This window comes from Zosterops lateralis, assembly GCF_965231275.1.
Source record: "Zosterops lateralis genome assembly, chromosome: 25".
NCBI lineage: Eukaryota > Metazoa > Chordata > Aves > Passeriformes > Zosteropidae > Zosterops > Zosterops lateralis.
The window spans coordinates 1,853,589-1,880,457 of record NC_139785.1 but is presented as its reverse complement, the minus strand read 5'-3'; the positions used below and the strand labels follow the sequence as shown (position 1 = coordinate 1,880,457).

Here is a 26,869-nt window from a genome sequence, read left to right as displayed (position 1 = left end):
GCTCCTCATGCCTGAGGGCTGAGTTTTATTCTGGAGATTAAACTTCCTTTAAAAATGTCATTCTCTGAGCTGGGTGGATTCCCTTGCAAACACTGCAGCCACATCAGTTTTTCTGGGATTAAAAGAAATTGTTTCATGGTGACAAAAAAAAAAAAAAAAAAAAAAAAAAAAAAAAAAAAAAAAAAAAAAAAAAAAAGTTCTCCAGTGACTTCAAAGTTTTGATCACGTTGATTTTGCTGCAGTGGGGTTGAACTGCAGGAGAACTGGGTGATAACAAAAAACTGGGGGCACCAACCACAGATCTGTGGGGTTTTAACAGAGATTACAAAATTGGTGTCCAGGGAAATTTGAGTGGCAAGATTTGCCACTCAAAAAATGATGAGTAATGCACATAATTCTGATTTTATTAAGTTCTTCTCAGTAAGTTTAGTCCACTCAGGGTTTCCTGCACAATCCCAGGCACAGGATTGGGATTCCTCTGGGGATGAGTTTGTCTTTCTGGCCAAAGTCTGGGTGTTAAGTCTGATTTCTTCGATTTCATTACATTTCTCCTCAATATCAGACTGTAACCTAAGAAAAGACGTGATCTCTTCCTCTCAACTTTGATTTCCTTTTATTCCTGAGCTGCCCAAGCTAAAACAGCAAAACCAGCAGTGGGGACTCCCTGCCCTGCCCTGGGCTGGGTAATTTGATCACCATTTCTGACCCGGCCAATTTGATCATCATTTCTGACCCGGCCACATCTCAGCCTCAGGAATTCCCCCGTCCCAAAATCCAGGGCGGTTTGGGGCAGACAGAGACAAAGGATAAGGTTTAATCTTTCTGCTTAATTTAGCAAACCCAGGATTTCCCCTGAGAGGGGGAAATTCTGTGACAAAGGGCTGGGATCCAGGAGAGACAGCAGAGGGGAGCCTGATCCCTCCTCCACCTCCTCCTGCTGGTCCCTCGTCCCCACAGGTGACACAGAACTGCAGGTGAGCACAAACAAAGCCCTCACCTGAGGAACCTGCCCTGCACTGAGGTGACATTTCCTGAGTGATGAGAGGCAGAAGCTCAAATTCAAATTCTACACATTTGTAACACCAAACACGGGGAGGTTTAGGCAAAGCCCTCAGTAATTCACCCAGCTGGCTCTGAATGTTCAGATTGTGGTTGTGCAGAAGTTCTCAGAGCTTTTTTAACTTGGTGTTTTTAACATCACTCAGGAGTTCAGGCATTTTGTGCTGTTAATGCCACAGAGAGCAGAACAGCAGAGGGTGATTCTGGGACTCCATGACAGTGGCAAGAATAATTGGCTCCTCTAATTAGGGAGATTCATTAGGCTCAAACCCTTCCCAGTGCTGTCAGTGGAAGAAAAACCAGCCCAGGGTGCCCTGTTTGGGTAAAAACTGCTGAGGAGGAAAATGTCTGAACCAAAACTGTCCCAGCCCATGCCAGAGAGGGAGATCCATTAAAGAGCAGCCAGCAAACTCATCCCCTGGGGAGATGCACCAAAACAGAAAGTGTTCTCATCCCAGCAGATTTAGCAAAAGCCAGGATGGACAGCCAAGAGCTCTGACTGTGAGGAGATAAATGAGGAGATGTTTGTGCCTTTTGTAAAACGATGTTGGTTTAGTCCTTATTAGGAACAGGGAAAAAAAGCCAAACCACTAAAAACCAGTGCCTGGATATCCACGGGATGATCCAGAACCCCCTGAAAGCAGGGAATTGTATCCAAAGCCTTCCCTGGGACTGAAATCAGGCCCTCAGCTCCAGCATTCTTTACCAGATTAAATGAGGTGTCCCCTGGGTCAGCAGGCAAGTCTGGGCTTGAGCCACAGAGGGCCAGAGCCAGGAGGAGTTTCTGTAGTAACTGCAGCCCCAGGCAGGAGCAAACACAGCTCCCCAAACACACCCTGCAGCAGCCACCCCTGCGGGACCTTTTATTTTTGCCATTTTCTTGCTTTAAAGGATTGAGTACATGGAAATAAAGAAACCAAGTGCATGGAAACAAAAGAAACCAAGTGCAGCTTGGATTGCCAGTGGTAATTTCCCCTCTCAAAGCCATTTGATTTTTGGGGGTGATGGATGGCGGGCAGCTCCTCCAGGTAAGCAGCTGCAGTTCATAGATATTGATATAAAAATCAGAAAGTCTGGGTGATTTCCATATGGGTGACAATCTCTTGAGGGAAAAGCAGCTTGAATTTGTTTGGTCACTGTCCTGGTGACAGTCAGAAGCACCAATTCCATCCACCACAAAGTCAGAGAGCAGAGGAAACCTCCTACCTGGAGGTTACAAACTCAAACACCTTAAACCAAACCTTAAACCAAACTTAAACCATGCAGACTCTGCAAAAAGAATTATTTTGGGGCTGGAATGAACCAGAAGCTGATTCTGATCAAAAAATTTAAAGGTTTGAGTACTCCATATTGCTAGAATTTAATTTAAGATTTTGTGATTTAAGTAATAAAATAAACCTAAAAAATCCTCAGTGGTGTTGATCTGGGATGTTCTAAAATTAAACAACAAAGACTGCAAAGCCACCTCGGGTTTATTTTATGGAGTCTAAGAGCTGTTGCCATAACTCTTCAAATTTTCTGGGTTTTCTTGCTCTGTTTGTGTGCTGTTGGAGTCCAGGGCACGGCAGGGCAATCTTGGACTCGAAATCCAAGAGTGTGCCATGATTTTCTGAGCTGAAAATCAAGGACAAGCAGTGAGAAATTCCTGGGCAGAGCCCCAAAAACCAGGGGCAGAGGTGAGGGAGGTGAGGATGAGCTGGCACAGCACAGGACACTCATCCCTCTGAGCTGTTTCTCTGCCTTTGGGCCATTCCTGGTGGGAATTAAACCAGCCTGGAGCCCCAGGGACACCAGGACTGCCACCAGTGCCACCCCACCCTCCCCTGGAGCCGTTTGGGTGGAAATTCCAAACTCGGGGCGTGTTCCCCGCGTTGACTTCTTGCCCATGGAAACCTCTCCCTGCAACACAAAACTCCCAGGGCCACCTGAGTGTCCCCAAGTCCCCCTGGCAGGGTGACCATGGTGACAACCAGTACACAAAGCTCCGGCCACGGGCTGACCCACGGACACTCCGAGCCGGGAGCCCCACGGGGAAAGGTGGGAAAGAGGGGAAAGATGGAAATATGAAAAGGTGGAAAAGATTGAGAAGATGGAAAAGGTGGGAAAGATGAAAAGGTGGAAAAGATGGGAAAGATGGGAAAGATGGAAAGATGGGAAAGATGGAAAAGGTGGGAAAGATGAAAAGATGAGAAAGGTGGAAAAGGTGGGAAAGGTGGAAAAGATGGAAAAGATGGGAAAGATGGGAAAGATGGAAACGATGGAAAAGATTGAAAAAATGAAAAGATGGAAAAGATGGGAAAGATGGAAAGATGGGAAAGATGGAAACGATGGAAAAGATGGAAAAGTTGGAAGAGCATCCCCAGATGAATTCTGCCAGGGAAAAGCTCCACGGACAGGAAGAGAGAAGAATTCACCTATTTTTTCCCCTTCCCATGAAATCCTTTTTTATCCAAAATCTGTCTTTATCAGGATTATTCCAAGGTGAGCTGCTTGAGGGTAAGTCCTGAATTCTTTAAGGAGTTTAAATTAAATTCAATTCTTTAAAATAGTTTCATTTGCAGAAAAACTTCTCCTTGCATGCTCACAGATTGTGTCCCATTCCTCTTTCAGCTTGATAATCTATCTAAACCAGCTTTATCAGGTTATTAATTGCCTGCACATCCATCAGACACGAGACATAATTGATGAGAACTCCTGCCACACATTCAGAACGGATCTGTAAGTTGGTTTTTATAGCTGCCTCAAATGAGGGTAAAAATTGGAGTGTTCTGACACCTGACTGACAGCACGGTCTGTGCTCATGGATTTTTTTTATTTAGGGGAGGGAAAAAAAGAATTGAAAGCTTTCTGAAATTCAGGGAAATGCTGAAATTCCACCATTCCTACTGTACTTTATTGTGGAAAACTCCCCGTGGGAATGGCACAAAATCCAGGGCACAGGGACAGGAGGGATCAGCAGGAACCCGAGGTGCTGCAAACCAGACACGATGATATTCCCAAGGAATATTTTGTTTTGACCCAAATTTGCAGCTGGATCTGCACTCCCACCTCTGGATACAACAAGGACCCCAAGGATTTTCCTTCTCTCCCCTTCCCTTTGTGGTGCTGCATAATAATTTCTATGTTAGTGTTTAATTGCTTTGCATTTGCACTCTTGAAGTGACTTTTGTGCTGTGTTCACTGCAGTTTGTGTTAGTAAGAACTCCTCAAATGTGGTGTAAATATCTAAATATATAGAGAAATATTACATAGAAATATATTAAAAGTACATGCATATGAATATAAATATTAATGGAAATAAATTTACAAGTATACATTTATAAATATAAAATAAAAATGAAAATAATATGAATATGAATGTGAATGTGAATATGAGTGTGAATGTGAATATGAATATAATAGAAATAGAAATACAACTATAAATACAAATTTAAATATTTAGCATTTAGCAGAATAAGGGTGATATGATTGCCTCATTATTGCCTCATTATTTTAAGAGCATTTCTTATTATTTTAAGGGCACTTGAGCAGATGGAGAATATGAATATAATTATTGGAAGTTCTTTCTTTCCTTCCAGGTTTGAGTTCCACGACTCCGGGAGGAGTCCTTGGTTTGCAGGCAGTGTAATTAGCTGATTGTATCCATAACTCCACAATCACTAACTTCACTGCCATCAAAACAGGGCACAGAATTCCCTGCTCCATCCTCAGCCTGGGAACTTCCTTATTCCCACTGCAAAATCATCAATAATGGGATTTATTTGGGTTTTACCTGCCCACAGCAGCGTGTGGTGCCTGTTGGTAACGTGAAGTGAAATCTTGGATTTCTTGAAACTGGTGCTAAAATCCTCAGGAATTTTCCTGGGCCAGGAATCCTGTCTGTTATTGAAATGATTAATTTAATGTAGATTTAATTTTTAATACACAAAGCCTGGAGTATGATTTTTTTTTTAGGTTGCATCCTTCAGTTTATCTGCCAGATATCAATAATTCTCATTTGTTTTTCATGTTTTATTAAGCAAGGTAAGCAAAGGGAGTTTTGAGCAATGATTAAGCTCACTGGAAGTATAAATTCTTTTGTTGTTTTTTTTCTCTGACCAATTAGCTCCACTAAGAATTTGAATTGGAGAAAATAATGAATAATGCCAGGACTTTCCTCTTTTTGAAAGAAAAGGCTGTGCCATCAGCCTGGTTGCCAGGCAGTGTAGTTAGCTGATTGCCCAAAGCAACAATCACTAACCACACAGCCAGGTAAAAAGGTCTGGAATACCAGGATCAGGAATTTGGGAGCAGGAATCAGACCCACTGGAGTTCTCAGGACACAAGACAGAAGCATCAATCAGCAGGACAGTGAAATAAAACAAGTGCTGTGTTCCTGCCCTGCCAATTCTCCTGCTGAGCCACCTCATTTACAGCTCATTCCCGCTAAAAAATATGAGGATAAAATTAATTTTTGAGTTTTTCTTCTCCAGATTTGCAGGGTTTGACTCCCATTCTGTCTCAGCCTTACTGAGGCCTCTATTCTCACATTTCCCTCCATTTATTCTTGTTGAATAAATGAAATTGAGGCCTGTGGTTGTGGTGGCAGCTCTTTCTCATCCTTAGAGAAGCTGGACTGGAGTGAAAATAGCCTGGATATTACTATTGTTATTGTTATTGTTAGTACTACTAAAATAACTACTCAGTGTTATCCTGTACTAATACATATTATTACAAGATACAGAAATTAAAAGGCTGCTGCTGTTTTTTCTATGCTTTTCTCCTTTATTTTCTGTATATTTCCCATTTATATCTCCATAGTGATCAAGAGAAGGAAATGGGTTTATCCTAAAGCAGACACTGGTATGGAGCAGCACCAGGAGGGTGATTTGTGCACCCGGATGGGATGAGCACAGAATGAACGCAGTTGGTTCCTATTAAACACTTGCTCTCATCAAAGTTCATAAAAATGCTGAACCAAGTCTGTCTGCTCGGGCCAAATGCTGGGTTTTATTTCCCTTGGTCTAAAAACTCAGATTCTGTTTAGGGGGAAAAGATGTCCTGGATACTATTATTATTATTATTATTGTTGCTCTTGTTGTTACTACTACTATTATTACTACTACTAAAATAACTACTCAGTGTTATCCTGTATTAACAGGATATAGATATAGAAATTAAAATACATAGAAATTAAAAGGCTGCTGCTGTTTTTCTATGCTTTTCTCCTTTATTTTCTGTCTATTTCCCATTTATATCTCCATAGTGGTCAAGAGAAGGAAATGGGTTTATCCTAAAGCAGACACTGATGTGGAGCAACACGTGGAGTGAAAGACGATGGAACTTCTGCTGGAGCCCCAATTAGTGACCTGGTTAATTATTGTGCCCCACCACCACCAGATAAAGCATTCCCAGGCAAAGCATCCAACACAGAAACTGCATTTTCTGCCTGACTCTGCAATTTATTTTTTTTTTTCTAATTTTAGTGAAGCACTCCCCGTTTCCAGTGGGAAGGCGGGTTTGGGAGCCAGGCCTGGCAGGGGAATCTGCAGGAGGTGCTGAGCTCTGCAAGCCTTTCCTGCAAGTCAGCAATGCCCCTCTGCCCATCAATAATCCCAAAAGGAATCAATAATCCCAAATGGAACTCATCCATTGCCATCCATTAGTCTGCTCCGAATTCTGGCAGCAACACTTCGCTGAGGCTCTCATTCTTTTTATTTTTTAAATTTTTTATTTTTTTTTTAATTCGGTGGAAGGTTGGATTTGATGGGTTTGGAGACGTTTTCCAAGCAGGGATGGAAGCCAGGATTTGCAGCTTTGGGCAGCAGGCAGCCATAAAGATTCATTTCAAGGAGTAAATGGCTTTACACAAATATAGGATATCCTAAAAGCACCCCATTAGTCTAAGAAAATTCAAATTACTGCGGTGGATAGAATAAGAATAATGTTCAGGTTATTGTCAGCTAGTGTTCAAATCCAGATTTCAGATTTGATTCAGACAGGAACAATTCAGAAGGAGCAAACCCTGGAAATTGTATAAATCTGGGAACTAAATGTGGGTTTATCCAACAAATTCCTTAAGCAAAGAGGGTCCTGCAGGGTGAGGAACTCTGAAATTCCAGGCCAGGCACAGGGGGAAAATGAAGTTTAATTGAGCTAAAAAAGGTCCTTAAGGACAATTTTCTATCTCAAAACCCCAAGAAATGAGGCAGTGAGTCTAAATTTCTCACTTTAATATGAAAGGTCATTGTTTTTTTAATTTTTAAAATTTTTTTCCATTGCTGTCGCCAAGGTTTTATCCACTGAAGCACAAACACTCAGCTCATAACCAAGTTATCAAACCTGCTCTGCCCCCTAAAAAGCTCTCAGAAACTGGATTTGAGCAATGAAGGAAGATTTCCACTTGGGGATTTTGATTATTATCAGCAGAGAACTGGAGATTTACTGATCTATAAAGGTTTGGTCCGGCCTGGCCGGATGTTTGTCAGGAGAATAAAATCCAGGAATAAGAGGTCTGGATTCTATTAAAGCTTTTCTTTCCTTCTGCTGCAATTCCCAGGACACAAAGCAGAGATAAATGAGTTGAAGATTTAAGAACCACATATCTGAATTAATACAATTTAATTCCTCAATTCGTACAGCACTGGAGTAGCACTGAAATATCAGAGCTGATAAGTGCAGTGATGGGAGAAATAACCTGGAAAACAAGATTTCAAAAGGTACTTTCAGGAATGACGTCTTCAGTTTGGACACAAAAGCCTTCTTTTTTCCTTCCTCTTTATTTAAGCTTTTAAGTTGGTTCCTATTAAGAACTTCCTCTCCTCAAAGTTCATTAAAATGCTGAACCAAGTCTGTTTGCTTGGGCCAAATGCTGGGTTTATTTCCCTTGTCTAAATGCTCAGATTCTGTTTAGGGGGAAAAAGATGTCCTGGATATAATAATAATAATAATAATAATTATTATTATTATTATTATCATCATCTTGTTATTGTGGTATTATTATTATTACTACTACTACTACTAAAATAACTACTCAGTTTTATCCTGTACTAATATATATTGTTACAAGATTTAGGAATTAAAAGGCTGCTGTTATTTTTCTATTCTTTTCTCCTTTATTTTCTGTGTATTTCCCATTTATTTCTCGGTAGTGGTCAAGAGAAGGAAATGGAAGCTTCAGCATTTTTTAATCCTGCTTTAATTCTGGCTGGGATTCAGAAAGGCAGGGAGCAGCGTGGTTGTAGACGTATTTTTATTTTTCTGAAAAAGGCAGGAAACAGCAGAGCCTGTTCCTGTTTCACAGACACGACACACGCTCAGGGGCAGCAGCTTTGCAGCTCTTCCCTCTGCAATCCCTGGCTCTGCTGACCTGCAGCCGGGCTCTTTCCAGGCCATTTCAGAGGATTTCCCATCCCTTAAAATATCAATTTCACAAACATCTTCTCCACTGACCCCCCAAGAGCGGCTCGAGGTTTTAAATCCCCTCTAAAACCATCGATCTCCTGTTTTAAAGGTTATTTTCCGCCTGGGCAGATTCACTTGGCTGCTCTGAGACCTGGGAGAATCCCCCGGAGCCGGAGCTGCAGGAAACAGGTGCGGGGGACCAGGAAAGGCTCGGCCTTAGCCCTGGGCCAGACACAATTCCCCGGCTCCAATTCCCTCCCCAGGCTCTTCCCGCAGGGATTTTATCATCGTGCGCTAAAAACGCCCAGATTTTGGAGTCAAACCCCGGATTTTTTTTTTTTTTTTTTTTTTTTTTTTTTTTTTTTTTTTTTTTTTTTTGTGTGTGTGTGTGTGTGTGTGGTTTTTTTTTTTCTTTTTTTTTTTTTCTTTTTTTTTTTTTTTTGGGGGTTTATTTTTCTTTTGTTTTTTTGGGGGGGGGGTTTTTTGTGTTTGTTTGTTTGTTTTGATTTTTTTGTAGGGGTTTTTGTGGTTTTGGTTGGTTTTTTTTTTTCCACTTAAAGTCGGGTTTGGTGATGCTCGCGGTGATGCCTTCCAAATCAGAACGTTTAGATTTAGAAAACTGGCCTTGGGATGGGTAAAATAAATCGGTGGTTGGCTTGACCGGCAGGAAATAATAAAAGCTCATCCCGCTGCTTCACAAAAGGCAAATCCAGATGTGGGAAAGCCAAGGAAGAACCTTAAAAATAAATAAATAAATAAATAAATAAATAAATAAATAAATAAATCCTCCGGGGGTGGGTCCGCCCGTGGGCGGCTCCCGGGGCGGGCGGGGAGGGGATGGGGATATAAAGGGAGCGGAGGGGACGCGGGCAGGGGATGGGGGTTCGGAGCGCGGGCCGGGGAGCAGCGGCCGGAGCAGAGCGCGCAGCGCCGCCGGGCCGGGGCTGAGGAGGAGGAGGAGAAAGGAGCAGGGAAGGAAGGGAAGAAGGAGGGAAGGAAGGAAGGAGGAGCCGGCCCGGGCGATGCTGGCGGCAGCGGCGCTGTGCGCGGCCGCGTTGGGCTGCGCGGCGGGGGCGCGCCTGCTCAGCGGTAAGCGGGGCTGGGGATGGCTCGGGATCGCTGTGAGATTATCTGGGGACCCTCCCTGTCCCGGAGACATCCCCACCCTCCCCTCTGTGCCGGCAGGGTCGGGGTGTCGCTGCCTGTCGCGACATGGGCGGGGGCGTTCTGCAGTGATGCGGGGGGGTCGAGGCTGGTGGTCCTGGGGGTTGGGGCTGGTGGTCCTGGGGGTTGGGGCTGGTGATCCTGGGGGTCGGGGCTGCTGGTCCTGGGGGTTGGGGCTGCTGGTCCTGGGGGTCTTTGCCAGGTTTTCCAGCTGTTTTCCCCGCCCTGCCCTGCGGAGCTGGCTGCAGTCAGCGGGCAGATCCCGGGGAGGAGATAACGGGAGTACATTCGGGATAAGGAATACAGGGAGCCCTTTCAGCCTGGCTCAGAGCTGCATGTTCAGTGTTCTAAACTGAGCTCGGGAGCCGAACTCCAGCCAGGAATCCGCTCCAGTCAGTTTCTCCTTTAGCTGAAAGTAATGGCAAGTTTGGCTGAGAAGGCAGAGACTTTCTTCCTTTTTTTTTTTTTTTTTTTTTTTTTTTTTTTTTTTTTTTTTTTTAACGAGGAAAAATGTGTTATTTATCAGCAAAGAGCCTGGGTGCAGTTTGGTGATTGTTTTCTAGGGAGTTGCAGGTTTTTAATGAAACTCTGCTGTCTGTGTTTTCCTTTTGCCTCCCCCAACAGCAGTGGACATTTCCCTCAGAAGAGGTAAGGGGGCTTTGAATTTATCTCTGAGGGTCGAATTCCCAAGGGAAACATTTCTATGTAGAAATGTATTTTTAATAGTGCTGTTGTAGTAAAAATCCTGCTCCTATTGTAATCCCTGCGTAAAATATTAGCAAACTCCATGTCTGGATATTTAACTGCTGAAAAATTCCAGAGTGGAAGGTGTTTAAAGTCCCACTCCTGCAGTGGAGTGTAAAAGGATAAAGCAAAGCCAGTAAATATTTATGGCAGGGTTTATAATGACCTGGCCTTGCATTATCCCATTTGTTCCAGGCACACCACCAGTGTTGCTGAATGTTTTCCTTCTGTAAAACAACATGTAGGTTAGCAGATTGTGCCTGCAAAAGAAATATTTACTGAGCAAAACAAAACTGTTTGTTTGCATAGTCTAAATATTGGGACTGCTCTGCTGAAAAAAAAAACTAAAAAAAACCACCAAAAAACCAAAACACATAAGTGCATAATTTTGGATGATGTGTCTTTTCACTTTGATCTTCTCTCAGAACCAAAATCAGCCCTGCTGCTCCTGCAGGAGAACAGCCCTTGGCTGGTGAGAGCCTGAAAACAGACATTGTTTATTCCCTGGGCAGGCAGAGACATTGCAGAGCTCAGAGCAGAGCTGGAAATGGGGCTGTGGGAACTCACCTCGTGATAATCAGGATGGGCACTGGAAAAGGAAGGAGGTTGGATGTAAGGAAGGGATTCTTCCCTGTGAGGGTGGTGAGGCCTTGAGAAAGTGTGGATGTCCCATCCCTGGAAGTGTCCAGGGCCAGGCTGGACTGGGCTTGGAGCAGCCTGGGACAGTGGGAGGTGTCCCCATGGCAAGGGATGGAATGAGATGGTTTTAAAGACCTTTCCAGCCCCAAATATTCTGGGATTCTGTGGTGTCGCTGTAGGACACAAAAGAAAGATGAAAGACTCTAAATATTTCAGCAGGCAAAGAGCACAGAAAAAAGGCTTTATTGTCTAATTCTCACTGCCTTTTATAAGGTGTTCCCATCCAGACTGAACATGGTTGGGGAATAGGAATGACACCTCTCTGATCCCATGGGTTAAACCAGAGAAACAGCAAAACACCACCTGGAGAAAAATTGTTCTGAGAAAGGAGAGTTGTGTGCCAGGATTGTTTGGAGAAGGAGCTTTCTTGGGAAATTTTTCCTTGGGACAAAGTCAGCAGGTGCCAGCAGGCTGAAATCCCTCAGACCCAGAAATATCAGGCCCACACTGTGGCACTGAAATATCCATTAAACTATTGTGTACACCCCAAAAGAGAAATTCTTGCTCTCTGCTCGTGTGAGGAAATCTCTGATTTTGACCATTTAACTCTGTAAAAATAATCGTAATTTTAAAAGCCTCTTTGAACCCTTGTAAGGGAAATTTGCTTTTTAAAAGGTTGTGTGTATCAGCTGGCATAGGGTTCTTTGGGAGGAACTCCCAGGATCTGCAAATCCCAAAAATACTGTGAGGGAGGTGAAAAGAGCAGGACACAAAAGGATCAACCTAAATTGTGAGATGCAGCAATAAGAATTTGGAGATGCCATTTGCCAGCCCAGTAACACAAGAGACTTTTACCCGTGTTGTGTTTTCCATATGAACAGCACAAAATTCACCCAAATTGCTGTTTTAACCTTAATTTTGTTGGTGTTTAGCACCGTTCCTGTGAGAGTTTTTGTAGCCCTGGTTCTGTGCCTGAGGTGTTTTGGTTTTCTGAAATTCTTTTCCCAGGGAATTTTCTGTAAACAGGAGAAATGTTTTTGTAGCTGTACCTTTGTTATTCATTCCTTTCCCCAGGAGGGACTTCTCCTTGCTGTCCCTCTGCTCTGACCAATGGGAGTGAAGAGGTTTGTCTTTGTGTCACCAATCCAATTGGTCTGTGTGAAATGGGATAAAAGGGAGACACATCCCAGAAATAAAGGAGTCATTTTCAGCCTCAAAATCTTTCCTCAAACTCTTTTGAGATCTTTCAGTCTCAAAATCTGTGTCATTGTGGTGTCAAACAGCACTGAGTTGTGTCTCCCTCCCCGCAGGGCAGACGGTTTGCAGGCGGGGCACACAGAAACCCTGCTATAAGATCGTGTATTTCCACGACGCCTCGCGCAGGACCAGCTATGAGGAGGCTCACCTGGCCTGCAGGGCTGACGGGGGACATCTGGTCAGCATCGAGAGCCCCGCAGAGCAGAGACTGATCGAGTCCTTCATCAGGAGCCTCCTGCCCTCTGACGGGGACTTCTGGATCGGGCTCAGGAGGAGGAAGGAGGAGGAGGACAACAGCACCGAGTGTCACAGCTTCTACTCCTGGTCAGACGGGAGCTCAGCCAAATTCCGGTGGGTGCCTGGCACTGTGGGGCCTGCGGTGCCTTTGGGAATGAAGGGATTTGGCCAGTTGTCATTTGTCTCATCCCATCCAGGTGCACAAATCACCCTCCTGTTGTTGCTCCATATCAGCGTCTGCTTTAGGCTAAATCCATTTGCTTCTCTTGTATTAATACAGGATAACACTGAGTAGTTATTGTAGTAGTAGTAATAATAACAACAACAATAATACTTTATTGTTGTTGTTTATAGTATTTATTATTATTATTTATTTAATATTATTTTTATATTTATATATATTTATTGTTGGTTTTATTATTAATAATAATAATATCCAGGATGTCTTTTTCCCCTAAACAGTATCTGAGCCTTTAGACCAAGGGAAATAAAACCCAGAATTTGGCCCAAGCAGACCGACTTGGTTCAGCATTTTAATGAATTTTGAGGAGAGGAACCAACTGTGTTCATTCTTCCTTCATCCCATCCGGGTGCACAAATCACCCTCCTGGTGTTCCTCCTCATCAGTGTCTGCTTTAGGATAAACCCATTTCCTTCTCTTGACCACTATGGAGATATAAATGGGAAATATACAGAAAATAAAGGAGAAAAGCATAGAAAAATAGCAGCAGCCTTTTAATTTCTAAATCTTGTAATAATATGTATTAGTACAGAGTAGTTATTTTAGTAGTAGTAATGATGATAATAATAATAATATCCAGGACATCTTTTTTCCCTAAAAAGAATCTGAGTCTTTAGACCAAGGGAAATAAACCCCAGCATTTGGCCCAAGCAGACAGACTTGGTTCAGCATTTTAATGAACTGTGAGGAGAGGAAATGTTTAGTAGGAACCAACTGTGTTCATTCTTCCCTCATCCCATCCGGGTGCACAAATCACCCTCCTGCTGTTGCTCCATATCAGCATCTGCTTTAGGATAAATTGATCATTTTTGGGGGGCTAAAAAGAGAGGAAAGAACAAGTGGTGTGGCCTTAAAAATCTCTGATTAAACAGCTACAAATGAACTGAAGATTCCTGCACCATGGATCCCCTGAAGTCTATACCTAATGTCCTTAAAAATGAAAAGTGTTACTCCTTTCCTGAGGAAATAACATTTTTTTTCCTGTGAGACCGCAAAATATCTGAGCTGCAGGATTTATTGCAGGCATGGAAAACTAAAATCTTCACAGCACTTTTTAGATTTCTGCCTCTTTGTCTTTAGGAACCACAGGATTTGTCATAATTAAATTATAAAAGCAACGACATTGACACCAATTTTCATCCTTATTTCAACCTTACATCATCCTTATATATGTAACAACACCTTGGAATTGTGACCCTTTTTTGCTCTGGGAGCCCATAAGGCATTTCAGCCACTCAGAAATCAACAAATAAAAGGTGGTTGTAGTATTATTTGACAATTTAAATTCTCTGCCATGGTTCAGATATTGGGGGTAGATAATGGGAAGCTGGAAGCAGAATCTGCTGCTAAGAAACAGGCCCAGCTTTGCTGCCTGCCATTGGTGAGACACAGTTATTTGTGCTGAGTGATAAAAGCCAAGGAAAACACCAGGGGAGGAAGGAAGTGAGGGAGGAATAAAGTGTTGGAATGGCTGGGAAAAAAAAAAAACCCTGCTGGAAATGGGTGTTCTCCCATGGTGAATATCTGGAATTATTGATGTGCTTGTGGATCAGCTGGCAGCAAATCCTTGGCAGGCAGGACTTTGCTCCTTCCAGGATCTGGGGATTGAATAATTGGCAAAATCGGGAGATATTTAGAGGTGTTTTCTGAGTTACATAAATGATCCTCTGACTAACAGTGACATTTCAGTGCTCTTTCCTTCCAGGATCAGTGGGGATTAAGCAATTGGCAAAATCAGGAGATTTTTGGAGGTGTTTTCAGAGTTACATAAAATATCCTCTGACTAACAGTGACATTTTGGTGCTGCCTCCTTCCTGTGCACTGCCTGGGGAAGTGGCACAGGTGTGTCTTGTGGGGAGGTTTATTCTTAGAAAACAAGAAAAAAACATCATCTGCAAGACTGTGCGGGTGCGTTTCTGGCAGAGGAAATCAGGTTCTGCTTCAGATTCTTCTTTCTTTTTTTTTTTTTTTTTTTTCCCCCATTAAATAGGTGCCAAAATTTTGCAGTCATTGAGACCAAAAGAGGAAAAATTATGATTTTGCACAGGTCTGAAATTGTGTGGAGAAACCTCTGTGCAAGAGGAGGAGAACTTGGACTTTCTCTACACAATTGCATTTTTTATACTCATTTTTAACTGTTTTAATGTTCAAGAAGGAGTCTTGTCTACAAGAAAATACTGAATTCTAAACCAACAATGCTTAAAGATGTACCCAGGGACCAGAACTGAATCCTTATTTCTGGTTTATTCCATGGTCTCCATGTTCATTCCTAACATTGCCACTACCTTTCAGAAATAATTATTTTTTAAAAAATAAGTTATATATAAATATAATGTATATCAAATTAAGTATCTATTATATATATTTAATTAGATATCTATAATATATATTTAATTGACTATCTATAATATATATATGTGTGTTTATTGTGTTATATTATTTTTATATATGATATTATCTCTATATATCAATAATATAAATTTAATTAAATATATATTAAATACATCTATTTAGTATATCATTTATATAGATTATATTTATTATATAGATTATATATTAAAATATGTAAAATTATATTTGTTTAAAAATAATTGTAAAAATCTGTAAATTGTACTAGCTGAGATCTTTTGGTGATGCTGACTGGGACAGGAAGGAGGGCAGGTTGATTGTGAGGAGCTCAGTCAGCCCTTTGCTTATCGAAAAATCTGAATTAAAAGAACAAATAATTGCATTTATCACTCCCATTTTTCCCAGTGGAAGTGTGAGATGGTGCCATAACCCCTTTAAACCCTGCCTTTTCCCCATCCCAGCTGCTGGAATGCCCTGAGCTGTGTTTTCTGGTGTTTCCCCAGGAACTGGTACGTGGACGAGCCGTCGTGCGGGGGCGAGGTGTGTGTGGTGCTGTACCACCAGCCCTCGGCGCCCCCGGGCGTGGGGGGCCCCTACATGTTCCAGTGGAACGACGACAGGTGCAACATGAAGAACAACTTCATCTGCAAATATGCCCTGGGTAAGGGGGGTTTAAATGTTTAGATATTTCCAGGAGAAGGAATGAGGAGAGCGGTGACTGATAACTAAAATCCTCCCTCAGCTTTGCTGGTGGGACAGGGAAATGTGGGGCTGAGAGATTTCAGCCTGCTAGAGGCTGCTGACTTTGTCCCAAGAAAGCTTCTTCTCAAAACAATCCTGGCAAACAACTCTCCTTTCTCAGAACAGTCTTTCTCCAGGTGGTGTTTTGCTGTTTCTCTGGTTTAACCCATGGGATCAGAGAGGTGTCGTTCCTATTCCCCAACCATGTTCAGTCTGGATGGGAGCACCTTATAAAAAGTAGAAAGAATCAGACAATAAAGAGCTTTCTACACTTTTGCCTTCTAAAATATTTGGAGACTTTCATCCGACAGCAACAGGCAAAGCTTTAAATTTGTGCAACAAATGAGGGAAAAAATTATCCCAGTGTGTCCTATCTGTAGCTGTTTGTGGTTTACAGAAATTCCCTGGGGGGGTTTGTGAAGGGGTTGAGGTCTCACATTGGAAGGACAGTGCTCAGGTTGGAAATCGTGTGTTTCACTCATGAGGAAATTCTGCATTTCTCTTTTCTTTCAGAGAGGCCAACAAAAGCTCCAATAGACAATTCCCGAAGAGGTGAGTCGGACACATTTTTTGGGATTTTTTTTAAACAATTTTACCTTTTTGTTTTAAATTTTTTTAAACAAATTTTAAACCATTTAAAAAATTAAATATAACTTTTTTTTAACAAACACTTCTAGTGGAAATACTTTGACATTCATTGTCAAGGGCACCCAAAAAACATCCTGAGCAAGAAGCTCCCCTGGGCTGTCCCATGCTTCATCCTGCAGGGAAATTCTTACTGCTGAGTTTGGTGATGCTGCAGGGATTGAAGTGCAAGAATCCCAGTGCTCATCACACTTCTTTGCAGCTCTCAGCCTCACTTATTATTTTTATTTTTAAAAAATTTAATTTTAATTATTATTTATATATATAGTATTTTATTATTTAAAATAAATAAATTATTTCTTTTATATATAAATGAAATTACATTGTTATTATAAAATATAAATTATTATTTACTGAACATTTTTATGAATTTTTTTTTAAAAAAACCCATCTGCAGTATTAATGAAGCTGTTTCTTTCCAGCTGTGGCCACAGAGGCCTGGCAGGCAGAATTCCCAGAGGAACGCCGCAGGAAAGGTGCCAATGGAACAGCTGTGGGAGCCAAAGGTGAGCTGTGCTCTCAAAATCTCATTGCAGCTCTTTGACTCAAAATGTGGAAGACTGAACGCAGAAAACAGAAAACAAAAATATTCCCACAAGTATTTCCCAGAACAAAAGAAGGAGGTTGCTCTGGTGGTAAAAATGTTCAAAATCCAAAGTATTTTGGGTGTGAAAAAGCCATTTTTATTAAATCACTTTTGGGTGACTCAACTGTGCATGGTTTGTTTGTACATCTGTGATTAACTATGAAAAACTCACCATTTCTTCTGGTGGTCCTGATTGTTTTTTACCCCCAGAGCCTGTTCAGAGCCTTGCCTACATCCTGATCTCCATCATTCCTGTGCTGCTGCTCCTCCTGGCCATCACAGGCATCTCCTGCTTTTGCCTCCTTGTGAAAAGGTGAGTGACATTTATTGTTCTAAATCACCAGTGACACCCTGTCCTGTTTACAGCTCATTTCACCACCCTGAAAAAAGCTCTGGACAGGAGTGTTTGCAGCCAGAGAAATGCTGAAAATGTGGTGTTGATGCTCCAGCCTGAGTGAATTGTGAAATAAAATTCTAAATAAACACTATATCCTAGGTAAATTGTATTATATAAGTACAACACAAGATATAACATAATATAATATGTATTAGTAAATTATATTTACTTATATTCAAAATAAACATTCTATCACATTATATCCTTTTCTTCCATTTACAGACATGGCAGGCAGGAAATAATATCACCAAGGTTATGATCTTGATGTTTTAACCCTTGTACTTATTAAAGCTTTGAATTATCAGAAGTTCCCCTTCAAAGGCAAAAAAATGCAGCAGTGGGAATAAAAGGGGAGCAATTTGGAGCAAATAATGGTTACCAATGTTCTCTCCTTGCTTTTCCCTGTGTGCACAGGTGCACTGGGGGGGGGAATTTTGGGCGTGTCAGGAGGAGTTCTGCTGGTTGGGATTTTGGGGGTGTCAGGAGGAGTTTTGCTGGTTGGGATTTTGGGGGTGTCAGGAGGAGTTTTGCTGGCCCAGCACCTGAGCTGGCAGCCCGGAGTGTCCCTCAGCAGGTGCTGCCATGGGATTTTCCAGGAGTGCAGCCTGGAATGGCTGGGATTAGGAATGTCCTGAGCCCAGCTTTGCTCAAGGCTCATCACCAAATTACTGTCAAGTTCTGTGGGCTTGATATTTCTGGGTCTGAGGGATTTCAGCCTGCTGGCAGCTGCTGACTTTTTCCCAAGGAAAAATTTCTCAAGAAAGTTTCTTCTCCAAACAATCCTGGCAAACAACTCTCCTTTCTCAGAACAATCTTTCTCCAGGTGGTGTTTTGCTGTTTCTCTGGTTTAACCAATGGGATCAGAGAGGTGTCGTTCCTATTCCCCAACCATGTTCAGTCTGGATGGGAACACCTTATAAAAGGCAGTGAGAATTAGACAATAAAAGCCTTTTTTCTGTGCTCTTTGCCTTCTGAAATATTTGGAGTCTCTCGTCTTTCTTTCGTGTCCTACAATGACAGAGTTCTGCTGTTGGTTTGTGTTTTCCTCTGTGCATTTTATGCTTTTTAATTTATGCTTTCCCCTTTTTCCCTGCCCTCCTCAGGAGACGGGAGCTGGTGGACGTGGCCCAGAAGGGTGACAGTGCCTGGCTGCCACAGCCCAGGAGGGACAGCCCCAAGCTGGACATTTACAGGGTGATCAACAAACAATCTGAAGCTGACCTGGCTGGGGCCAGGCCTGGCACAAAGAATTCCTCCTTCCGTGCCCGGGAGGGGCTGGAGAGCCCCAGGGACACCTCCAGCAGTGGCCTGGGGACACTGGCCAGCACAGAGAGTGGCTTTGTCACCAACGACATCTACGAGCTCTGCGGGGACCGTGTGGGCAGGAGCAAGGAGTCCACCTGGGTGGACAATGAGATTTATGGATATTGAGGAAATGGACCCCAAAAAACCCCACTGGAATTCAGATTTTGAATATCAACACGAGTTGACTTGCACTTGTTTAATAATGATATGTGTGATGTTTGTCCTGGTTGTGCATTGTCCCCTTGTTCTTCTGTTTTCTGGAAGAATGGGGGTTTTTAAAGACCCAAACTGACAAGAATGTAGAGATTTGGCTTTGCACCAAGCCCCCTCCCCCCAGGAATGGCTTGTTGATACCCTGGATTCCTTTTTGTACCAAAGATATGCCTTGAGACTGAAGGACAATCCAAAATCCTTATTTATTTATACCCCTCTCCCTCGTTTAAGGTGCTAAAAGTTACCTGTAATGTGTGATGGAGCTCTGCTTTCCTGGAGATGCTGAGCAGTGGGAACTGGGGAATGAATCTCTTGGTTGGCTTTGCCTGTGTGTGCAACTTTTACTGTGCCTATTAAACTTCTTTATCTCAACCCATGGATTTTCTCAATTTTTACTCCTCCAAGTCTCACCCTCCTTCTGCTGGAAGGGACAGCAGAAGTGGAGGGGGAATGACCAAGCAACCAAAGAGTGCCAGGCAGGAACACAAATATTTCACACCTTTTGTTCTGCTGGTGATTTTCTGGCTCCAGGAGAGCAGAACAAGACTATGAAGCACCTAAAATGTGTTTTAGTTGCCTAAAAGTTGGCTGTTCTTCATTGCATGTAAATAAATAAATAGGAAAATGAAAAAAAAAATCAATTCATAAGCTAGGAAGAAACGAAGAGTTTGGCAAAAAGGTGTTTTAAATGTGGCTGAAACAAGAGCAGAACTGAGTGCAGACATGGCCATCAATCTGTTCTGCCAAAATAGGCAGGGAGAAGTTTGTAGATCTCTGATTTGTTGCTGACTGCTGCAAACACTGAAATATTGCAGTTCACAGCTGTTTCTGCCTTCCTAAATGTCCCAGGTGCTGTGGCTCTGGCTCTGCCGTGTCTCAGTGGCTGCTCCTCCACCAGGACGTGGCGCAAATAAAGCCCTGAAAGGAGAAAGCCCTTTTAAAAATTAAATAATCTTCCAATTGTTTCGAAAACAGCGTCCAGTGGGCAAGAATTTCTCCTGAAAAGCAAATTCCTGATACAGGAGCGTGGTCAGGGCTGGCACTCACAAAATCTGGAGTTTCCAATGCAGTAATGAATGCAAATCAAGCAAAAGGCTGTCCACTTTTAATCTTGTATTCTAGGTCTCTTTATTTATTTTTTTCTTTTTGGCAGCTATTAAGCAGCTTTTAGGCACTGAATAACAGGAGTATGAGTAGGAAGGCTTGTCAGGTGCTGGAGTTCAGGTGTGTAAAGCCATATTTTGGCAGCCAGGTTTGTGCTCCGACCCCTTGATCCACCCGTTGGACTGGGGCAGCGATCTGAGTGCGCCGGGAGTTATTAACGAGAGGGAATTTTATAAATCCCGCTGTTTGCCCCCTCCTTTGGGGCTGTCCCGGCTGCGGGAGGATGTGCGGGAGCAGCGACCACACGAGGGCATGTTCGCTCCACGTCCTGCAAAAGCCGCTCAGCCCCGGCCTTTGGGAGGAGTTCAATCCCTTTCCTCGGAGCTGAGCAAAAACCCATCAAAGGCCGCCGAAAGCTGCCCCGCAAAAGATGTTTTTTTGTGGGTGCAGTTCCTCTCGCACCGTTTTTAAGCCGTGGGTTTTTTTTTTGGTTTTTTTTTGGTTTTTTTTTTTTTTTTTTTTTTTTTTTTTTGTTTTTTTGGTTTTTTTTGTTTTTTTTTTTGGTGTTTTTTTTTTTGGGTGGTTTTTTTTTTTTTTTTTTTTTTTTTGTTTTTTTTTTTTTTTGTGGGTTGTTGTTTTTGTTTTTGCGACCTGAACTTTCCGGCTTTGTGGTGGGCTTTCTGCAGAGGTTTTTTTCTCTTCCCGGCAACAAAAATCTGATTTAATAATTCATTTTGCGCCGGGCTGAGGCTTGAAAGTGGGCAGGAAGCAAACGCTTTAAGGCTGAAAAACTTCGTTTAGAATGACGTGACTGAGAAGGAGTATTAGGTAACGCTCTGTAGGGGGGGAAAAAGTCACTTTCCACACGCCGAGTTTGGATGCGAAGAAAAGGTGAAAGAGGAGTGAAATTTGGCAAGTGGCAGCTCGGGATGACACCACTTGCTATTCAAAGAGGATTCTGGAAGGCTCTCTCACGTACCCATCAATCACTGAAAGGGTGGATGTCTGACTAACCCGAGCCATCAGTTACTCACTGCCAGAACTTCTGCAGGGGATAAATAGAGCAGCAACAGCTCCCTTCTTCTCCATGGCAGCCCGAGGCAGCAGCGTCATCCCAAAATGTCACTCCTTGGAGGGATCTCATCAGCAGTGAAGGACAAGCATTCATTCCTGCACAGGGATCTTCAGTTCCCTCTGCAGAACAGTCATCGCTGCTTGACACAGAACAAAAGTAACTTTTCACCAGGGTGAGGCAGCTTTACGTGTAAAACCTGCCTAAAAAGGGAAAGAACGACACAACTTTGTTCCTTGTGTTCTTCCACTCTTTTTTTTTTTCTTTTTTTTTTTTTTTCGTGCCCAGGCTCTGTTTTCAGCTGTGTCCACTTTGTGTGTTCAAAAAGTTCCGTGGCTGTTGCTGATTCCACAGCTTTGGGATGGGCCTTGGTTAGTCAGGGGAACTCAGCAGAGATTGCAGGGGTGATTCCTGGTCCCCAAATGTCAGACAGGTACCAATCCTCCAGCCTGACATGGAGTAGGGCAGAGGGAGGGACAGGCATGAACTGGAATTTTAAAATGTAAGTGCACACCTAAAGCAGAATCAGTGGGAAAAAAGGAAACTCAGCAGAAAGAGCTTTAAATTTTTTCACACATTCTCAGCTCTGATGGTCCTCAGACCATTTCAGATCAAAGGGCCCAAGAGAGCTTCCAAATCTGCCTTTCCAAATGTGCAGGAAATAAAACTGAAGAATAATTCAGTGAGAAAGGACCTGCAAGAATCCCCCTGTCCATCCGCCTGGCCACTGCAGGACATCACAGAAGTTATTGAAGGGCTTTATTCAAACACTGCCAGGCTTGGGGCACTGACCACCTCCCTGAGAAGCTTCGACCACCCTCTTGGTACAGAAATGCTTTGTGATGTCCAGTCTGGACCTGCCCTGACACAGCTTTGAGCCATCCCCGTGTGTCCTGTCCCTGGAGCAGCTCAGCACCTCCCTCTCCTCAGGAAGCTGCAGAGAACCCGAGGTTGTTCCCCATCCTCCTTTTCTCCGAGCTGGATGGATCCAGCCCTTCCCAGGACAGCTCTGCTCCCTGTCACCTGCTCTGTTACCCTCTCTGGATGTATCCTAAAACATTCACATCCTCCTGAAAGGCTGGGGCCCAGAGCTGCTCAGGATTGTGGGGTGCTGAGCAGGATTTGAGGAGGCTGACAGGCACAGAAAAGGCTTCGTTGTGATCTGGAGGAACTTGGCCCATTGGAAACGCAGCTCAGGGCCAGGGAGGGGGGATTTCCATCAGGAAACTGCATTTGGGACATGCGGGGTCTGATCCAGGTGCAGAATGCTGGGGTCTGTGTGTGGAGCCCCTGGTTCAGGGCTGGACACACCTGGGCTGGACAGACACCTGGGCTGGACGGACACCTGGGCTGGACAGACAGCTGGGGTTGGATGGACACCTGGGCTGGACGGACACCAGTGGTTGGATGGACACCTGGGCTGGACGGACACCTGGGCTGGACAGACAGCTGGGGTTGGATGGACACCTGGGCTGGACGGACACCTGGGGTTGGATGGACACCTGGGGTTGGACGGACACCTGGGGTTGGATGGACACAGGGGGCTGGACAAAAACTGATGGCACTATCCCCGCGCAGTGCCACGGTGTCCCCCGAGGCTGGTGTCGGTGTCCCCCGGGGCTAGTGGCAGTGTCCCTCAGGGTTGGTGGCACTGTCCCCCGGTGGTGCTGACCCTGTCCCCGCGCGGTGCCGCGGTGTCCCCCGGGGCTGGTGTCGCTGTCCCCCGGGGCTGGTGTCGGTGTCCCCTGGGGCTGATGGCACCGTCCCCCGGTACTAGTGGCCTGTCCCCCGGGGCTGGTGTCGCTGTCCCCCGGGGCTGGTGTCTGTGTCCCTGGGGCTGATGGCACGGTTCCTCAGTGTTGCCGGCCGTGTTCCCCGGTGTTGCCGGCCCTATCCCCCGGCGGGGCGGGCCGTGTGTCCCCGTTCTGTGCCCGCTGTCCCCTCACGGGCAGTCCCGGGGCGGGCCGTGTCTCCCCTCTCCGTGCCCGCCGTCCCCTCATGGGCCGTGTCCTCGCTCTGTGCCCGCCGTGTCCCTCACGGGGGTCCCGGGGCGGGCCGTGTCCCCTCCCGCTCTATCCCGGGGCGGGCCGTGTCCCCCCTGTCCCCTCCCGGCGCTATCCCGGGGCGGGCCGTGTCCCCCCTGTCCCCTCACGGCTCTATCCCGGGCGGGCCGTGTCCCCTCACAGCTCTATCCCGGGCGGGCCGTGTCCTCTCCCGCTCTATCCCGGGGCGGGCCGTGTCCCCCCTGTCCCCTCACAGCTCTATCCCGGGGCGGGCCGTGTCCCCCCTGTCCCCTCACAGCTCTATCCCGGGCGGGCCGTGTCCTCTCCCGCTCTATCCCGGGCGGGCCGTGTCCCCCCTGTCCCCTCACAGCTCTATCCCGGGGCGGGCCGTGTCCCCACATGGCGCTATCCCGGGGCGGGCCGTGTCCCCCCTGTCCCCTCCCGCTCTATCCCGGGGCGGGCCGTGTCCCCCCTGTCCCCTCACAGCTCTATCCCGGGGCGGGCCGTGTCCCCCCTGTCCCCTCCCGGCGCTATCCCGGGGCGGGCCGTGTCCCCCCTGTCCCCTCCCGGCTCTATCCCGGGCGGGCCGCTCAGCCGCCGTTGCCATGGCGAGGCCCCGCCCGCGGTGACGCGCGCGGTGACGCCGGTCGGTGGCGGAGGGGGCGGCGCGGCCCCGGGGGCGCCGCGCGGAGCCCGAGCCGGAGCCGCCGCCGCCGCCCCCCGAGCCCAGCATGGTGATGGCCGAGCCCCGGCGGCCCCCGGCGCTGCTGCCCCGCGGGCTCGGGCCCGTCCGAGTCGGCTTCTACGACATCGAGGGCACGCTGGGCAAGGGCAACTTCGCCGTGGTGAAGCTGGCGCGGCACCGCATCACCCGCAGCGAGGTGGGCACGGCTCGGGGGGCGGCGGGGCCGAGCGGGGCCGGGGCTGCCGCCGGAGGCTCCGGCTCCGCTTTTTTTGTCCCTTCCGGCACCTCCCGAGGGGACGCGGCTGTGCCGGGCAGCGGAGCGGCGGCAGCCCCGGCCCCGGGTGGGGAGGAGGGGGGTGGCGGTGCTCGTCCTGCCCGTGTCCTCCCGGGAACGCCTGCCAGGCCTCCGAGGTGTCCCCGGCAGGATGGCACCCCCAGGGTGTCCCCCCGAGGATGTCACCCCAGGGGGGCGGCATCAGTGCCAGGATGGCCCCCCCGGGGTGGCGGCAGCGCTGCCAGGATGGCACCCCGGGGATGCTCCGGTGCAGCTCCAGCAAAGTGTCAAACCCCCTGGATAATTTAGGGTTTCCTGACCTGGGTGATGTGTTTCAGCAGAGGAACTTGTGTGTGTGTGTGTGCTGAATTCTCCAGCACGGCATCCTGCAAGTTCACCAAATCCAACCATTTTTAGCCTCTTTGTTTAACCGCCCCCGTGTATTACCCGGTGATTATTGTTCGTACCTGGTGCTGTACCTGAAACAGAAATGAATGTCAGTCTGCCTGGGTTAAAAAATAAAAATGCAGTCGTGTTCACTTTAAAAAAAAAATGAAAGAAAAAAAAAGGAGGTATCTGATGAGAGTAATGGCTCTGAAGGATCAGCTTCCTCTTGTGTTGTTTTAGGTAGTTTTAGTTGCTACACCTAGAGGTGAGCTTTTTGTACGCCTCTCTTCTGCTCGCTCTCATTGTTGGCTGAAGAAGAGGTTCCTGCGCTGCTCTGAACCTGACAAAAGTCATTAAAATCCCTGTCCCGAGAGCAGCCTGGAAGGGCCTGCAGGTATCCACCGCCCTGGGCTTGTGTGGGGGAATAATTTCCTTTCAGGATGGGGAAAATGCAATGCCCTGAGAGCTGGAGCCCAGAGGAGAGTTAGCAGGGCCGCGCTGTGATGATGGACGAGCTTTGCATCCCAGAGACTGAAAGAAAACTTCTCCTCTTGCCTCGTTTCTCAAGTTCATAATAAACTCGAGTCTGTTTTCTGAGCCCTTCCTTGCTCTTGCTGAAGAGCCGAGCGGTGCCAGCGTTTTCCCTTTTTCCAAGTTTGGTGCCATGTGCCAGAATTGCAAATGCTCCACTTGAAGACACTCGGTTGTCATTCAGCTCTCCAGCCCCTCGTTTTCTTTTGGCAGGCTTTGTGATGGAGATGAAAACTTTAATCTTCGGTTTTATTGTCGTTTTAGAAAGCCGGTGTTTGTTTAGCATTGTTCGAAATGACAAAGGTTACAGAAAACACGGAGCTTAAAAGCTCCCTAAATCCTGGATGATTCTTTCATCTGTGTCCTGAGGAATTGCTGAATTCTGTTAGTCTTGAATTTTATTATTTTTTTTAACCAGCTTTTCTGTCCAGCCTGCAGCTTTTTTTTCCTTCTATGGGATTTTTACAGCAAATTTGCCTGTGCTGGAGGGGTATTTTTGTCAAGGTCTGATTTTTTGAGTCAGCTCTGACTTCTGCAGTGAGAGATGCAAGAGTGTTTTTCTGGAACTGAATTGCTGAGTTGCTTGCTGGAAGCATTTACACAATCTTTGAGGAAGGGGAACCCTGTTAAGATCACTTCTGGTGATGTCAGAGGAAATTAATTCCAGCCAAATACTCTTTGGAATAAGCACTTCCAGTTTGGAGCAGCTCACCTGATTGTTGGGTCCCCGAGCACACCGAGTGGAAATCCTGCTTGTTGATGACTCCACGCTGAAGGGTTTTCTTATTTAAACCTTGTTCTGAACTGTTGCTTAAGTTCCAGTGGAAGAATATTCAGTTTTTAGGTCCTGGAAGGGCTGTGCTGGTGCACCCTCAGGTCTGTGCTACAGGAGGATGCTGTGATGCTGCTGGGACTTGCTCAAAAAACCTGTTTTAAAAGGACTCCTTACCCAAGTTTCTCCTGATTTCAACCCTTTACATCCAGAACCTGTTTGTTGTTAGGCTTTTCTAGCACTTGGGCATTTTGAAATTGTGTTTTATATAATTTTGACCTTTAAAATATTTGCTATTTTTTAAAAAAAACAATTCTGCCTAGCCAAATTAAAAAAAAAAGATGGGCTCTTACTACCTTGAATGCTGCACTTATGGATTGTGTACAATCCATCCTTTTTATGAAGAGGACAGGACTGTTGCCATGAATTGTTGGCAGAGGTGGGAATGAGATGGAAACAAATGTGAAGCGGGAGAAGCACACGGGGTGTGTGTGCAGACAACACCAGAAACCATCACTTGAATTAATGCAACCCCAGCATTCTAAACAACCAAAGGGCAGCGTGAAAGTTGGGAAAAACGAGGGGATTAATAAAGATTTGACCCTTTTTTACTTGCCAGTCCACCCAGGGGGGGCTGAACCCGACCTTTGCTTGGCTTGTTTGGGATTTTTGGTGCCATTTGAGTGGAGGCCACGTGGCGCTTTTTTCCTGCCACGCTCCCTGTTCTTCATCCTGCTGCCCAGAAATCCTGTGATCCCAGGGCAGCTCCTGCTAATGAGCCGTGGAAATGAGCTGAGATTTTTTTTTCCTGGGCAGGAGGAGGAGGAGAGGAGAGAACAGAAATAATTGGAAGAGTAAAAGTTGGAGAAGATGAAGGAGATTTGCTGCCAGTGAAATGGTGTGGGGATGGAATGAGGGAAAGGTTTGGGATAGGTGTGAAATAAGGAAAAGGTTTAGGATAAGTGTGAAATAAGGAGAAGGTTTGGGATAGGTGTGAAATAAGGGAAAGGTTTGGGATAGGTGATATAAGGGAAAGGTTTGGGATAGGTGTGAAATAAGAAGGTTTGGAATAGGTGAAGTA

General features: G+C 45.5%; 2 protein-coding genes across 3 annotated transcripts in view; both read left to right on the top strand.

The window, feature by feature from the left end:
* Positions 1-8,674: 8,674 nt before the first annotated feature.
* LAYN (layilin) lies at positions 8,675-19,332 on the top strand. The gene is made up of 8 exons (XM_083878185.1): positions 8,675-9,531; positions 10,231-10,254; positions 12,300-12,597; positions 15,577-15,734; positions 16,328-16,366; positions 16,882-16,965; positions 17,256-17,358; positions 18,546-19,332. The coding sequence occupies exons 1-8, from the start codon at positions 9,465-9,467 to the stop codon at positions 18,871-18,873; spliced, it is 1,101 nt and encodes a 366-aa protein (XP_083734311.1). The 5' UTR covers positions 8,675-9,464; the 3' UTR covers positions 18,874-19,332.
* A 4,538-nt stretch (positions 19,333-23,870) lies between these two features.
* Positions 23,871-26,869, top strand: part of SIK2 (salt inducible kinase 2) — a gene marked incomplete at its 5' end in the record, with an annotated part of 36,990 nt that continues 33,991 nt past the window's right edge. The window contains one exon of one of the 2 annotated variants that reach the window (XM_083878071.1): positions 23,871-24,020. In XM_083878071.1, coding sequence (XP_083734197.1) covers positions 23,871-24,020 — 150 coding nt within the window. Of the gene's footprint in view, positions 24,021-26,589; positions 26,687-26,869 lie in introns of those variants that run through there. The other variant, XM_083878072.1, reaches the window with a different exon arrangement.

Coding starts and splice junctions, on each gene's coding strand:
- LAYN (XM_083878185.1), top strand. CDS start 9,465: ATGCTGGCGGCAGCGGCGCTGTGCGCGGCCGCGTTGGGCTGCGCGGCG. Junction 12,598..15,576: donor GGGAGCTCAGCCAAATTCCG/GTGGGTGCCTGG, acceptor GTGTTTCCCCAG/GAACTGGTACGTGGACGAGC. Junction 16,367..16,881: donor AATAGACAATTCCCGAAGAG/GTGAGTCGGACA, acceptor GTTTCTTTCCAG/CTGTGGCCACAGAGGCCTGG.